Source organism: Parambassis ranga, chromosome 6, assembly GCF_900634625.1.
Source record: "Parambassis ranga chromosome 6, fParRan2.1, whole genome shotgun sequence".
NCBI classification, from domain to species: domain Eukaryota; kingdom Metazoa; phylum Chordata; class Actinopteri; family Ambassidae; genus Parambassis; species Parambassis ranga.
Window position 1 is genome coordinate 11,004,416 of NC_041027.1, and position 14,320 is coordinate 11,018,735.

Sequence of the window (14,320 nt, forward strand, 5' to 3'; positions counted from 1 at the left end):
TGGAGGTTTTTGGGGAGGGTTTCCCACCAGGAGAAGGTTTGACCGGTTAATAGGTGCCTGATTTTAAGCACTCTTATTTTCTGCAATGATTGCTTTTTCATAAAGATCAGTCTGCAAAGAGGTGGAAGAAAAAAAAAGGGGGGGGGGGGGCGTTTATCAGGCAGGTGCCTCCTCCTTCTGCACCTAATTAGGCTGTAGAGGTCCTCAGCTTGTCTCCACCTCCTTCCCTTAATCACTCATTCCCCCCCCCCCCAGCCTTCTTCTGCTTTCTCCCTCATCTTCTTTCCATGTGATGTAAATCTTCTCCTTCTCCTTATACTCCTGTTATTCCACCATTCATCTGTTAGCACTCTTATTTATAGTCACCATAACCTTTTCTGTCTTTCTAAGAATGAATGATGCAGCCTTCAGTCTGGAGTCATGAGACATCAGAAATATCCAGCTCATACAGTCATTTGTAATTACACCCTGCAGGCATTCCAGTGGGACAACTAAGAAAAAAAATACAAATCCTCCTCTGACAGACAATGTCCTGTCGCCTTGAGCTACAGCGGCCTGTAATTGACAGAAGAAAGTGTGTATCAGTGTGTGGAATTTATAGCTTTGGTTTTCATCAGTAAAACTGTACAACCATCATAGATATCGTTGAGAGTTCTGAAGCTACAGTTGCTTTTTCTGTGTGCCGTCATGCAAAGAATCCTTAATGTGGATTGATGGGACACGGACACAGAGGGAGGTTATAGACATTCATCCCCCCAACCCCATTATATAACGTTTGACTTGGGAACCATCCAGCCAGTTGTGCTGTTGCACTTGTGCAGGTAAAGATTTGAAGTTGCACAAAAATGTCGTCATGTATGTGTAAGGGGATTGACTCGATTCTTTGAAGGCACCCTCAAGTGGCCATTTGAGGCACTGCAGTAATGTCTTCAGTCTTCCAGGCCCAGAGAATGATGGTTACAGGTGTTTTTGTTGGTTTTTGGGAGGTTGGCATGAACATTTCCAAGATGTGGTACGGTTAGCAAACCTCTTCTTCATTGTCATTAATTCTAAAGTCTATAAAATGTATTTGACTTTTCTATTATAGTTTAGTTTTTATTCACTGAGAGAAAATGATTTAATTTTAATTGTAAAGGTTTACTTCCGGTCTAATTTTGTCCATTTTTTGTTAATATAATTAATATAGTTACCTATGAACCTTTTAGGGCATTAAAAGTGTTTTCTCGAGGGAGAATTGGTCAGACATGAAGTTGTGGTTACTCTTTAATAACAGGCTGTTTCTTTGCATGTTCTCTGTCTGATGTCTGAAATTTCCCACTCTGTCTTTGCTGGAAAGCAGCATCAAACCTGTCGTTGGTGTAGCAGCTGTGCTACCCTCCTCCTCCTTCTCCTCCTCCTCCTCCTCCTCCTCCAGCGTGCAGAAGATAATAGCCCTAAGTCCTGCACTGCAATTGAATCAGAGCTGGCCTCACGTCAACCACAGCTGCTCTTATTACAGAGCAAAGAGGGAGAAAGACGCAGAGGGGGTGGAGGCGTGTGTGTTTGTGCATGTGTGTGTGCCCACACATAACATACAAGCACATGGTATACACACCAGATAACAATGCACTGTTAGATCTAACATACATGCACAGAGAGCCGACCAACATGGAACCAAAATGAGGCTGACAGAAGCAGAAATAAGAGGTCACAGAAGCTGAAATGGAACAGTGGAAGAGGAGGCACACACACTAACAAGAAACAGACACACACACATGCACCAACACACCAAGAAGCCAAAATGAGACAGCAATAAAAAAAAAAAGACCTTCTGTGCCAGTGTTTAGTTTGAGACTGAGGTTGGGTGGAAGGGATGTGGCCACACCATGCTGGGTGTGGCTCTGAGCGTTGTTCCCTCTAAATTTATCACTCAAATCATCCTCATGTTGTTGTGTTATCACAGTGTGGAATGTCAGACAGGGAGTAAGAGACCTGAGGGTGAGATTAGGGAAGGAAGACGTTTGAAGCCACACAGTGAGACCAGTGGCTGAGCTGACCAATGTTTTCTGTTTTTGTTTAGCTATAACCACGGGGCTGTGTACACCTCACTGGCACCAGAACTCTGCTAATGTGGGGTCTACTTCAACGCTTGGATGAATGTCAGGCTGTTCAGTCCAGCTTAATTTGAAGTAGACTGCATGTATTAAAGCAGGGTGGAGTATTCACTGGTAATTTACTACTAACTTAGATGTGCTGGTTTGGTGTAGGATGGAATGTCAACAAATGCAACCCTGTAACTTACAAGGCAGCAGCCATGTTGAAAATGACCATCATTTGTCTGGCAGAAAAGAGAAAATGGTTAAAAAAAAAAGTTGTATTTGGAAAATAATAAAACACAGGCCGGTCTCATTTCTCAATGAAAGTGCATTAGCAACCATAAGACCGTGAAAAGGCAGTGTAGTTTTATTTGTGTGATGTCACCACAATGCGAGCTGATGTGCACATGCAGCAGGTGGATGCCTGAAAAGGGTTAAAACATAAAATCACCCATAATGTAATGACTGGAATTGTGCAGCACTGCATCATAGTCATCACTCAAAATGTATATGATGATGATTATCAAATTCTTAACTAGTGGTATTGAAGATGAACGATTACAGGCCTTTTGTAAAATTTGATTTTTACTTCCGGAAACAGCAATGGTGTCTCCTCCTCTTCCTCCTCCTTGTGACCTTTGAGGTCAAATGATGTCACTGGGCATGATGCTCGGAACGCTAGTAAGTCCTCAGAATCTGCAGTGTTTAGAAAACCTTTTAAAATATTGATACAGAACATGATTAAAATTTCATATTGTCACTGATGGACTGCTCTAAAACAGACCCGCGGGGTGTCTGCTGAAGGTGTGACTGTTGACTTAGCATTATTTATTGATTGCTGCTGCTCACTGAATGGCGTAAAGCAACCCTACATTATCATAGACACAAAGTTTAAGATTAAGATTAAGAAACCTTTATTAGTCCCACAATGGGGAAATTGCATTATTTGATGAAATTGTTTGATTATTTTATATCATACACACAAAAATGTTAAAGCCTCAGAGGAATTTTGATGGTTTTCTGCAAAGCACTGTCAAGAATACTGGTCACCCTGATGTCAAATGTGGCTCATTAAACCCCTTTTAGTTTGATAATTAACACTTGGCTGACTAAAACTCCTTTAATTAGGTGAAAGAAAATGAAATCTGTGGCCGTTAGGAGAGCTGTGCGACTGACTGAAGACAGACACAGGTGTTTTCCCATGAGGTGTGTGTACGCGGCCGCTCTCTGCCTCCATTACCCTGCCTCCCTGCTCTGTCACTGACAATTAACACAGGGCCATGACTTCATCCACTAATGGTTATGAGAGGAGCAGCAGACACGACAGCAGACTGCGGGGTATGCAATATGGATGGCAGCCTTCTGCCTGTCTGACTGTGTCTCCGTCACCTTGTCTGAATCATCTTGCTCAGGTCTTTTGTCAGAGTACTGCGTGAGCATTTTGCCAGAAGATGTGCTGCTCTAAAGGCATAATGAAATAAACTAAACACTGTAATGGCAGCGATAGGAAGCTAATGCTGCCCATCTGCTACTAGTGAGCACATTTTTCTATTCTTACCATGCATACACTGACTACCTGTAACTGTTGTTGCTTGAATGGACTGGATTAAACCTATTTTGTTGATTTGATTTGTGGTCCTTGTGTTGGGCTGTGTCTGTCAGCAATCTTTTGTAAAACCTCTATTTTTAAAGCCAAACAAGGACAACTTATCAATGTCCTGTCATTGGCAAGAAATCTGCCTGTGACACAAATGCAGATGTGTTATTCAAGATTAAGTTAATCTCTTTAGCCTTTATTATAGAGTGGAGGAAAGCAATAAAACAGTTAAAACTAGAAAATATTGGTATTAAATGATTTGGTTGGATTTATGAGGATTATGTGATTTAGTTAATGTTTGTTTGATATATATCAAAGAAAAATCGGATATTAATGTCAATTTAATGAGAATGAGGGAACTCTGTGCATGCTCCGCCCTCACCGGAAACGGAAGTTTCAGGTTAGCGGACTGTCCGTGAACTCTGATCTCCTGATGTTTGAGGTTGAAGTAATTCAAATATACCTGCACGAATGTAGTTATTTATGTACGATGGGTGATATATCTCTGCTATTGAGCGGTGTGTGGCATTTACGCTATAGATAGACTATAGTAATTAGACAGAAATTAGTTTGCAGAGTACGCTTTGGTGCACGTTAAAGCTTGTGAAGTATTTATTTGTCATTTGGGTGCTTTCCCGAAGGCAATAGTTTTTGGAGACTGTGGTATAACTGCTGGAGGTGTGTGGGTGTTGTGCCAGTAACTAGTCATAGCCCAGGTCAATTATTGTGCGCTGTCAATGCTTATTTTTCCGGAACTGTAGCGCAACGCAAGACATATGAAAATAGTCCTTGTGTGTTGTTGGTCGATGTTGAACAATATATTTGGGATTATCGAATATTTAGAAGAAAATTTGACTAATTGTGCTGAAAGTATTTTATGGTGTGCCTTCAAATGCAATGTTACTGGTTTAAAAAAAAATCTCAGCCACCTCATTAAAAGAACTCCTAATGTTGCTCTGTGTTCGGCTCATACAAGCACCCTTGATGATTTTCTGCTTTCATTTCTAATAAAGTCCAAGTGCTTCAGTCAGGTCCGTGCAATCCAAATGAATTAGATTCTATTTGTGGCCACATTGCTTTGCCTCCACAGCAATTCTGTTTCATTCATTCAGCCTGCCTGTGTGTGTTTGTTTGATTGACACACGTGGGTGGGTGGGGTGTGTGATGGAATGGATAAAGAAGAAGCAGGGAGAGCACATCTATATGAGTGTGAATTGATTTTCAATAGCACTGACAGAGTCCGTGTGTCCGAAGGCTGAAAGAGCACCGGACTGTTCAGCTGTGATGAGCCTGCAGAGCTGCTTAAATCAAAATCACACTAGCAGTCCAAGTAATGGTCAGCCATGAGAACACTTCAGCCATGTGGCATCAGCGCTGCTTTTTAATCTAATCTAATCTAATAAAATGTACCGTGAGTTGCTCCTGCTCACTTTCCCTCCATGTTTTACTGTAAAATTAATCCCTGTCACCACACAGCTGAGTCAATACGAGGCAGCTTGCCTCTTAATTAGTGTTGTCTTAATCCAGCCCACTCAGCACTATGTGGTGCAGTGATGTTGTAAAACCTGGACAACTAGAGCATCTGAGGCTATTCCCCGTTTTCAGATAGTATTGATTGTTTGTGTGGACGTTATGAAGCAGATAAGGACGGAGAAGAACAAATCGATTTCAGCCTGGTAATAAGATGAAGGGGAAGGTGAAGCAAACATTTTCTAAGGCATCATTTGTTATGTGACTGTGTAAAGGGGCTGTTATACACATTAACTGTTGGCTTGAATCCTTATTGTTGGACCGTTTGTGTCATATGCTGAAGTAATATTGCATACTAAGTCAGTCAGTGTATTAATTATAGCTTAGCCAGGGAGCCGAACATCAACAGTTTAAAGCAGATCAGCCAGATGCTCATTGTCGTTCAGTTGAATTTTATTGTTTTTCACACAATCCTGTTAAAAGAAGATATCATTAATGATCAATCCTGCAAAAGGAAGTTAGATCTTCACTAAAAGGTGTTTAAAAACTCATAGTGGTAAAATTAGTTTTACTGGTGATTGTAATGATGAAGACTGCATGTGTACTTTCACTAAAATATTATTTATACACAAATGGATTTGTGGCATTTAAAAAAGCTCAGATTAATGGTGGACTCCTGTAGTGTTTGCTGCCCCCTGGCCTCAGACACCGTCAGTACATGCAGCAGTATTTGTAATATAAAGCCAAAGTGATGCTAGATACAGTTTATTTGAATGTTGTTACATTTACACAGCATGTGCATCAATGACAAAAATGTTTTACTGTAGATGTCAGAACAGCAGGTGGCGCTGTGGTGTAAATTAAAGCTGCTCACAGCTGAGGCCACAGTGTGGAATAAGTAATAAATAATGTGTTGGATCTGCCGGTCTTTTTGGGTCATTCGTTATCTTCCACTTCACTGTCTGTCCTGTTGTGCAGTGCATTTATCGCGGCATTTAATGTGTTTTATTGATGTATTGTGCTTTTTCAGACTTTCAATTCTAAATGTATTACAACCAGTCACAAATGCACTGTTGCCGGCCATAGTCTTCCCACATTCTTTACAGTAAATGCAGTGCGTTATATTTCCAGCTTTACTGTAGCCAGGGAAACTGGTCAAGCCACTCTCTTCGAAATGTATATTTTTTCACCCTTTTAATTTCAGTGGGACCTGGCTCGGACTCTACTGTATGTGGCTCATTACCTAAATCAGTCTCCTGACCAGCGCTTGACATAACCTGGGAGGTTGATGGCTCGGTGTCAGAGCATTGGTTATGATTCTCCGACGAATCAGAACTAACATTTTTAAGAAAAAAGTGGTCAATCGTTAGTTTCATCTTCTCTAATGATTTGCGGCTACATCCACGTTTATCTGACGGGCCTAAACTACTCACCCCTCTCCATCTAGGTCAGACTGCAGCACACGCATTAACAAAAGTACACACACACACACATACAGGAATATCAGAATTGCGTAAAAGATGACGCTGGAGACCAATCAGAATTAGTGAAGGGCGGGAGGTCCCGCGGTTTAGACCGCAATATGGGCCTAGTGTGTGTCTGTTGTTGAACCACAGAGAGACTTTTAAGGTTCACGGAGAATTTTTCTCCCTCCAACAGTTGGTTGCGCCAGTGCGACCTGGGATTTTTTTTGGTTGCACCATTAAGAAATTAGGTCGCACGTGCGACCAAATTGGTCGCACTCTAGAACCCTGCCCGCAGAAAGCTATCCTTTTGGACGACGATGACAACGGGACTGCACCATTCTGAGTTTGATGGTTCAATTACTCCCAGGTCCAGCATGCTCTCGATTTCTTCTCTGAGTTTTCCTACTAACTGCTGGGGAATCCGGTAAGGTCGCTGGCGACTTGGGTGTGCACCCTTCAGTCGAATACCATGCTCAATGAGCGTTGTCCTCCCTGGGTTGCCAGAAAACAGTCACAGTACGTGCTGTAAAACCTGCAAGATATCAGAGACTTGGTTATCCGTAAGGTGGGTAAGAGCCAGTTCATCAGTTTCTGTTGTCTCTTCTTCCTCAGTTTCTTCTTCCAATATTTATTATGTACATCCACACTTCTGGACTTATTTGTTTTCTATTTTTAGTTTAGTTTTATCTGTCCCTGACACTTTACCAGGTTTAAGTAGTGGTAGTTTAAGTAGTTTAAGTAGTAGTAGTAAACAGTTTTCGCTCTGATGTGCTGAGACAAGTTAGCTGAAAGATGATGTTACCCAACACAGTCCAACTGGCTGTAACTGTAGACAAAGTCAAGTTTTACCTTTCTTCTGATCTTTGGTTGTCAGTGCAGGGAGGGGAGCTGCGATAGTGGCAAACTCTGGCACAAAGCGTCGGTACCATCCTGCTAGGCCCAGAAAAGAGCGGACTTCTTTCTTGGTTCGAGGTTGTGGACAATTCAAGATGACTTCCTTCTACCAGAATAAATCAGATTAACAGTAACCTTTTCAGGACTGACTCTTGGCTGTCCATCTGCGTTTTGAAGAGTGGGTTCCTGTTCAGGTTGACCTCCAGTTTATGCAGCTTCAAGAGGCAGCGGGGCACCCGGGTGAATTGGTTTTTGGAGAGGCTGATGTACCGGAGCTCCTTTAGTGCACCGATGAAGGTAGGAAGCTCTTCTAGCTGGTTGAGGCCCAGGTTGAGCGTTTGCAGTTTCTGCAGCGGCCCGAGCTCTCTAGGGAGGCTCCTCAGATGGTTGTTACGCAGGTTTAGTGTCAGCAGGTTCTGGAGGCGTCCAATGCTTGCAGGGAGATTCTTCAGCTGTGATACAAAGACGGTTATAGTTAATATAATAATAATAATAATAACCCTTTACTTTGATTTTCACTTTGGCCTTGTTAAATATTCATCAATCAGTACCAATATTTATTATGTACATCCACACTTCTGGACTTCTTTATTTTTTTATTTATAGTTCAGTTCTATCCGTCCCTGACACTTTACCAGGTTTAACCTTTAATGAAGTATAATTTTCAGCTGTACTCACATAGTTGCTGTGCAGATCCAGAACACAGATGCTCATGAAGTTCGCGATGAAATCTGGAATCTTTGTTAGGTCTAGTTCGTCTATGTCGCACATCTTCTGGGTGCACTTCGGCACCCTGGGCAGTTTCTTTAAGCTCCGGTTCAGGCGCTTTTTACCGCTCAGTGACAGCTCCATGCAGCTCTGAGCCATTTTCAAAGTGATCGGCTTACTTTTAGCCTGCTTGTTGGCCTTTTCTCCCTTCGCCATGCCGCTGCAGGGAGACACAGAACAATGATGGCGGTCTGTAGCAAACAGTTTTCGCTCTGATGTGCTGAGACAAGTTAGCTGTGTCATGGCCCCGGTGCTCCGCTTGGGCCTCCTGCGTGTTGTGTTTGTCTGTCTTGTCTTTCCCCTTTCAGTGTTGCAGGTTGCCTGGTTGGAAGAGTGCTGAGTGGAGATTGGAGACAGCTGGCCACTGCTTCCGCTCCTTTTTAAGACCCGCCTCGTCCCTACAGTTTCCACTTCCTGTTCCCGCTTGGTCCTGTCGACGGCGTCACGCTGAGGCTGCGTCATTATTTTGGATGTTTGTATTTTCAAGCTCAGGGTTTGTTGGCCAATTAACCTTAACTGTTTATAGTGCACGCTTTAGAAGAATATTTTTCTCGGTAAGTTGTGACTTGTTTTTTTGTGCAGGTGCTTGTGTTTTTACAATTGATGCCCCTGTAGGCTTAACGCGTTTTCCATTTTGGAACTCGTGTGCACACCTGTAGTGTGGGGGTCAAAGTGGTTAGAGCCTAGCTCGGGAGCACATCCCTGATCACAACGAGTTGCCAGCGTGCTGGTCGCTTGGTTGTCTCAGAGGAGTTACAGTGCGTAAGTACCCGCCATCAGTAGCCCCCTGAAGACTAGGGTTGAGTTAAGTAGTTTTGGTTAGGCAGTCAGAGGGGTATTCAATTTGTTTAATTGGCACCATTTGGCACAAAACATCACAATTTTTCGATTGTTTTTGTCTATGTAGGAGCGTGAGGTTTCTCATGTAATCATGACTTTTTTAATTCCCCGTCAGAGGAGTTTTTGGAGCAGTGCACCAGAGATCAATTGGTAAAAATATAAAAACAGTAGGTGATAAAAGGTTAAAGGAAAATGTTAAGGCCATTATAAAAGAAAATTTGGTGGAAATGGATATTTTGTCGCTCAATCTGCACAGGTGGAGCGGTTTGCGTCGGCAGCAGCTGCTGGATCTTGTAATGTGCAAGGTAAGACAGCATTTAGTTTTGAGCAGCAGAAGGAATTGCTAAAACTACGTTTAGAAATGGAAAAAGAAAAAGCATTGGCATTGGAGAGTGTGCGCCAACAAGCTGAACTGGAAAAAATAAAACAGCAAACTGAAATGGCCAAATTGGATTTGGAGTCTGTTCGTCTGAATTTAATTAAAGACGGAAAATTGTCTGATTTCTTGTTAAAAGAGGAACAGTTGAATGATAATTCATCTGGCGTCTTAAATAATTTGCGTCTGGTCCCTAAGTTTAATGAACAGGATGTGGAGACTTTTTGCGCTATTTGAGCGTGTTGCAGATGTGAGAGGCTGGACAGGAACAGATCGCATGTGAACATGTACATGCTGAGAGCACACTCAATTCTGCATATAGTTGAAATTCATTAAGAACAGTGTCACTTTGCATATAAGTTATAACAACAAACAATACCAGTCCAATACAACTTTGTTATAAATTTAAATCTTCTAACATCTACTAAGGTCCAAAAACTGTTAAGAGCAGTGACGCTCTCAACCAGAATACCTACATCAGTAAGTTCATCAGCTGACCCATCTTGGCCCCACAGCAGGTCATTCCTCCATGGCTTCTCCTGCCGACTCTGCTTGTGCACTGATGGATCCAGCAGCAGCATCCTGCAGATATAAGGATTACTTAGTTTCACGCTGCATGTTACAAGGCAGGAGAGCAGACAAAAGGAATCTCACCCTGTAGTGTTCCATAGTTTATAACCATGTTTGGCAGTGATTACATTAATTAACACATATCAATGAAGACTCATTATTATACTAACCTTAAAGTTTCTGACCAGGGCGCTTGTAGTTTCTCCTAAACGGTAAATGAGACCTTTGATGACAACCTTTGGGGATTCAACTCTGTAGGGCAAAGAAATATTTAGCTGACCAATTGTATTTCTCCATATCATTCTGATTCATATTCCAAAAATGAACTTGAAATATGTAATAGTATTTTGTAGGGGTGGAACGGGTCACTAAATCCACGGTTTGGTTCGTATCACGGTTCTGAGGTCACGGTTTTCGTTTCGGTTCGGTTTACCTTGTTGAACCTTGTAGGTTTTTTCTACTTTTAACACATCCTAATTATCCAACATTCAACATATTTAAGAATCAGTTTCCCCATCAATATATCAGGTCAAGTGATTTCTTTTTGATTTCTTTTAAATTTCTATATAGCACCAGATCATAACAGAAGCCATTTAAGAAAACCTTTACTATAGAACAGGTCTACCCCTTGTTCCTTTATTAAACAAACTAAACAGCTCATGTTATTTATCTTATCTGCACGGCAGCATGTCATTTCTCTCTGCGCTGCTGTGAGGCCCGATGTGCATACATGCACAGACACACACAGTCGGACAGAGAACGTGTGTTAGTATGCTAGTTGGACAGCCTGAACTCTATGACTACGCTAGGCTAAGCTAACTTGATGTCCGTGTTTTGATTTTATTTTTGCCATTGAAATATGCTATTTACATCCCGCTCTGTAAACCATGACGGGACCAGCGGCAGCTTTGTGCACGATTGGACGCAGAGTGCTGTGGGTCTCTCTGCTCCGCCTGCAGCTGAACCTGCTGCGTGAAGCTACAGTGAGAGTGACCGTCTGTGAGTGCGTTGATGCGGGGGAGGAGCTCACGGTCGCTGCTTGTCGAGGACAGTAGCCTGACTGCAGAATGATTTCACGTCAGTCTCCAAAAGTCACCAGAGAGAGTCACTAGTTGCTTTTGATTAAAAAAAAAAAGTTTGGAAAAGCCGCCAAATGTAGCGAGAGAGACGCCAAGTTGCCAACACTCGTCTATATGCTGTGGTAAAAAGGCCTCCCTGTATTACTTGATGCGCATGTCCAGAACCGAACAGAACACGCACTAGGGGTGGGCGATACTGAAGATTTCGGTATCGATCCGATACCAAGTAAATACAGGGCCAGTATTGCCGATACCAATACCGATACCGATACTTTTACTTTGAAATTTCATGATCATAAATAATTATTTTTTTGCCTTCTTTTTTGCCTTTAAATAGATTATCGTGATTAGCAGAATAATAATACACAAGACACATTTGTTAAGTAAATCAAGCTGCAAACAAAAGTGCAGAACTGTATAAGTTTGAAATTTTAACTTCACAATCATGTCAGCAATGCTCCTTGTGACAGCCATGGCTCTTTGTGAATCATGTAGGTGAAACAGCATGACTAATATACTTTTATAAAAGTTTAACACCTACCTGCATGGAGCCTAAATATGAAGAATAAAGATCCTTCAACAGTTATCACCAAAGCATATTTTATATTAACCATACTGAAATACATATCATTATATAAACTTATATAATTAAATTATTAGATATATTTTGGAATTTGAGAAAAACGAGATTTATTTCAGCTGGTGATATGATGACTGTTCAGTCATTCTGCTAAAATTGCATGTCTTATCACAGCACTCAGAACGACACCATTAATTCATGCTGCAGATTACTCAATCTAAACCTTCACTTTTTTAAATCATCTCCTGGATATTTATGAGTGTTTTGCAGTAAAGCCTTTGTCAGTCACCTCTGTCTCTGGTTCATGTTTGGGGATCTGCCTCTTCCTCCTCCCTCTGTTTACTCTGCAGCTCGAGGTCTTTGGGCTCTGCTGCTTTATGTTTGTGTAAATTAGTTGTGTTTCCACAGCGGCATGTCGCTTTCCTCCGCACCTCACAAGTAGCAGTTTCTTCTTCTCGTCTGTCGCTGTGAAATAACTCCAAACAGCGCTCCTCTTCCTCTCTGCCATCTCCATGATTCTAGCTGTACTTTACAGCCAATCAGGAGCTCTGTCTGCTCCGGCAGAGTGGAGAAGGAAGGGGAGGGGTGGAGTGCGCCTGCGCACTGAGCAGAGTGAGAGAGGAGCGTTGTCTGCACTGCGAGTAAATACGAGTAAAGCTGCTGAAGGTATAGAAGAGAAACTTCCACAGAAATATCGATCTCATCACGCTAGTATCGAGTAATTACTGATCCTGACTTTGGTATCGATACTATCGATATTTAGATCGATTCGCCCACCCCTAACACGCACCCCGAACCGGAACACGTTTACCGAACGGTTCGGATTTTTTTCCTGAACCGTCCCACCCCTATAAAACAAGTAATTCTCCCTTAACACTGCGATATTACCGTGCGCTGGTTGAACCTTTGGTCGGACGTCTTCAGAAGAGGAGCCATTACAGCAGCTACAGCTAGCTAGTTTAGCTAACAGCTGCAGCACGGACACCGCGATATTCAAAATATTATAGCGTGAAGCTGTTTTAGCTGAACGACAGGTCACTGTTTAATTTATCTTTGCTTAATGGTTACTCACCAGACTGGACGCGGGGTGTTCCAGGTTGTGGCGGCAGCAGTGGCTTCTTGCCAAGACTGTGTCCAGTTGTAAACAGTCTACATAACCGTGGCACCTTTTCTCAGGTCACATGTGTGTATTTTGCCTGAATGATGATATTAGCACACTATATTTTGGCCTGTTTTAGCTCAATATTTTGAACTTGTAGCTTACCTGGGCTAACTTAGACCCATCTCAGTGTCTCTATGTTTTCAATAATAATAATAATAATAATAATAATAATAATGGTTACTGTTGTGCCATATGTGCATAAACATGTGAAGGTATGGATCATTGTGACCACAATTACTCAGCTGTCCCAGTTCTCCACTTTTTCTTCATATGAATAACAGTAACGCCTGCTTACCAGCAGATGGTGCTGTCTTTATATAAATCTGAGCGTAGCATCACGTTTTCAGTTAAATGATGGTAGAAGAGGAGAATCTGCTTGTGGTTACGTTCCACTGCAGACCGTGGAAAAAGCTGCCACAACATGCAGTATGCTTCATAATCTTCAGCTACGCTCAAACCCCTGTTTGCTTCCTGTTTGATTGTATCTTTCTTTTTATTTATAGCTTTATTCTGCTGAAGCAGCAGGCAGCCAGAGTTGAGTTGTTTCCCTTTGCATTGTGAAATACAGGTCAGGAGAGCTCACACAGGAGGAAATGGTGCTGACCTAATTAAGTGAGGTAGTGCAGAGAGAAGTTCAGATTACATCTAACGATAGGAAATGTGAGCGGCGTGTCTCAGTGTGTACATGTGTGAGAATTATAGAGGGTGTGAGAGAGCTATTTACTGCACACAGTAGTGTAACAAAAAACTATTTTTTAATGAATTTTATTTTTTGTTTGTCTAGGAATCTATTTTATATTTTATTTGTTATGCATACTAAGCTATATCGCCACAATCTCAGCTTATACTCAGCATGAAGTATCAGAGGGCTTTAATATTTTTTTATTGCATACTTATTATTTGCTTGATATTGGAGCTGTTTTTGTTGTGTAGTGACCCCTCTGGGGTGGAACCAGGTAGGAAAGCAGCACAGTTGTGGTTCAGCAGCCCTTTATTTGGTTTACCAAGACCCTCCTGCACAGTCCATCCCTGGGTTCAGGGTGAAACACATGACAAATAACAAGTGCTGATGTCATGCATGTCATGTATGTCATCATTCATATACGTCTTTCCTGCATGGATGTCCTTTTTCAGTCACTCCTTTCCTTCCCTTCTTCTCTCACAGCTGCTTTACAGCAGTTTGAACCATTTTCCAGTTTACCAGCTGTGCAGTTTTTGGGCTCTCGTAGTATCCTTGACGCCTTCATGAGACACGTTGTTAATCACAGAAAGCTGTTAACTGCCATGTGATCACACTCTGATTTAAAATATATATATATAAGACTTTACCATGAACCTCTCCAATCAGGATCAGACACAGAATGAGCTGCATCCCTGAGTAAAGTCAAGTTCCTCCTCCTCCTCCTGCATGCTTTTTGTTTAGTCTCTAAATAAAGGGAAAAA

The 14,320-nt window shown here is 41.9% G+C and overlaps 1 protein-coding gene across 1 annotated transcript; it reads right to left on the reverse strand.

Annotated features, from left to right (window-relative positions):
• Positions 1-6,885: 6,885 nt before the first annotated feature.
• Positions 6,886-10,277, reverse strand: lrrc18b (leucine rich repeat containing 18b). Its single transcript, XM_028408775.1, has 6 exons — positions 10,227-10,277; positions 9,963-10,068; positions 8,181-8,430; positions 7,649-7,954; positions 7,458-7,605; positions 6,886-7,100 (listed from the first exon to the last, which is right to left on the reverse strand). The coding sequence occupies exons 2-6, from the start codon at positions 10,007-10,009 to the stop codon at positions 6,886-6,888; spliced, it is 966 nt and encodes a 321-aa protein (XP_028264576.1). The 5' UTR covers positions 10,010-10,068; positions 10,227-10,277.
• Between the last annotated feature and the right edge of the window lie 4,043 nt (positions 10,278-14,320).

Bases quoted from the DNA above. Each gene is read 5' to 3' on its own strand.
- lrrc18b (XM_028408775.1), bottom strand. From the start codon at position 10,009: ATGACCTGCTGTGGGGCCAAGATGGGTCAGCTGATGAACTTACTGAT. The intron at 7,606-7,648 runs GTCCTGAAAAGG...TTCTGGTAGAAG, and splicing joins AGATGGACAGCCAAGAGTCA to GAAGTCATCTTGAATTGTCC. The intron at 7,101-7,457 runs GTAAAACTTGAC...CTGGCAACCCAG, and splicing joins AACCAAAGATCAGAAGAAAG to GGAGGACAACGCTCATTGAG.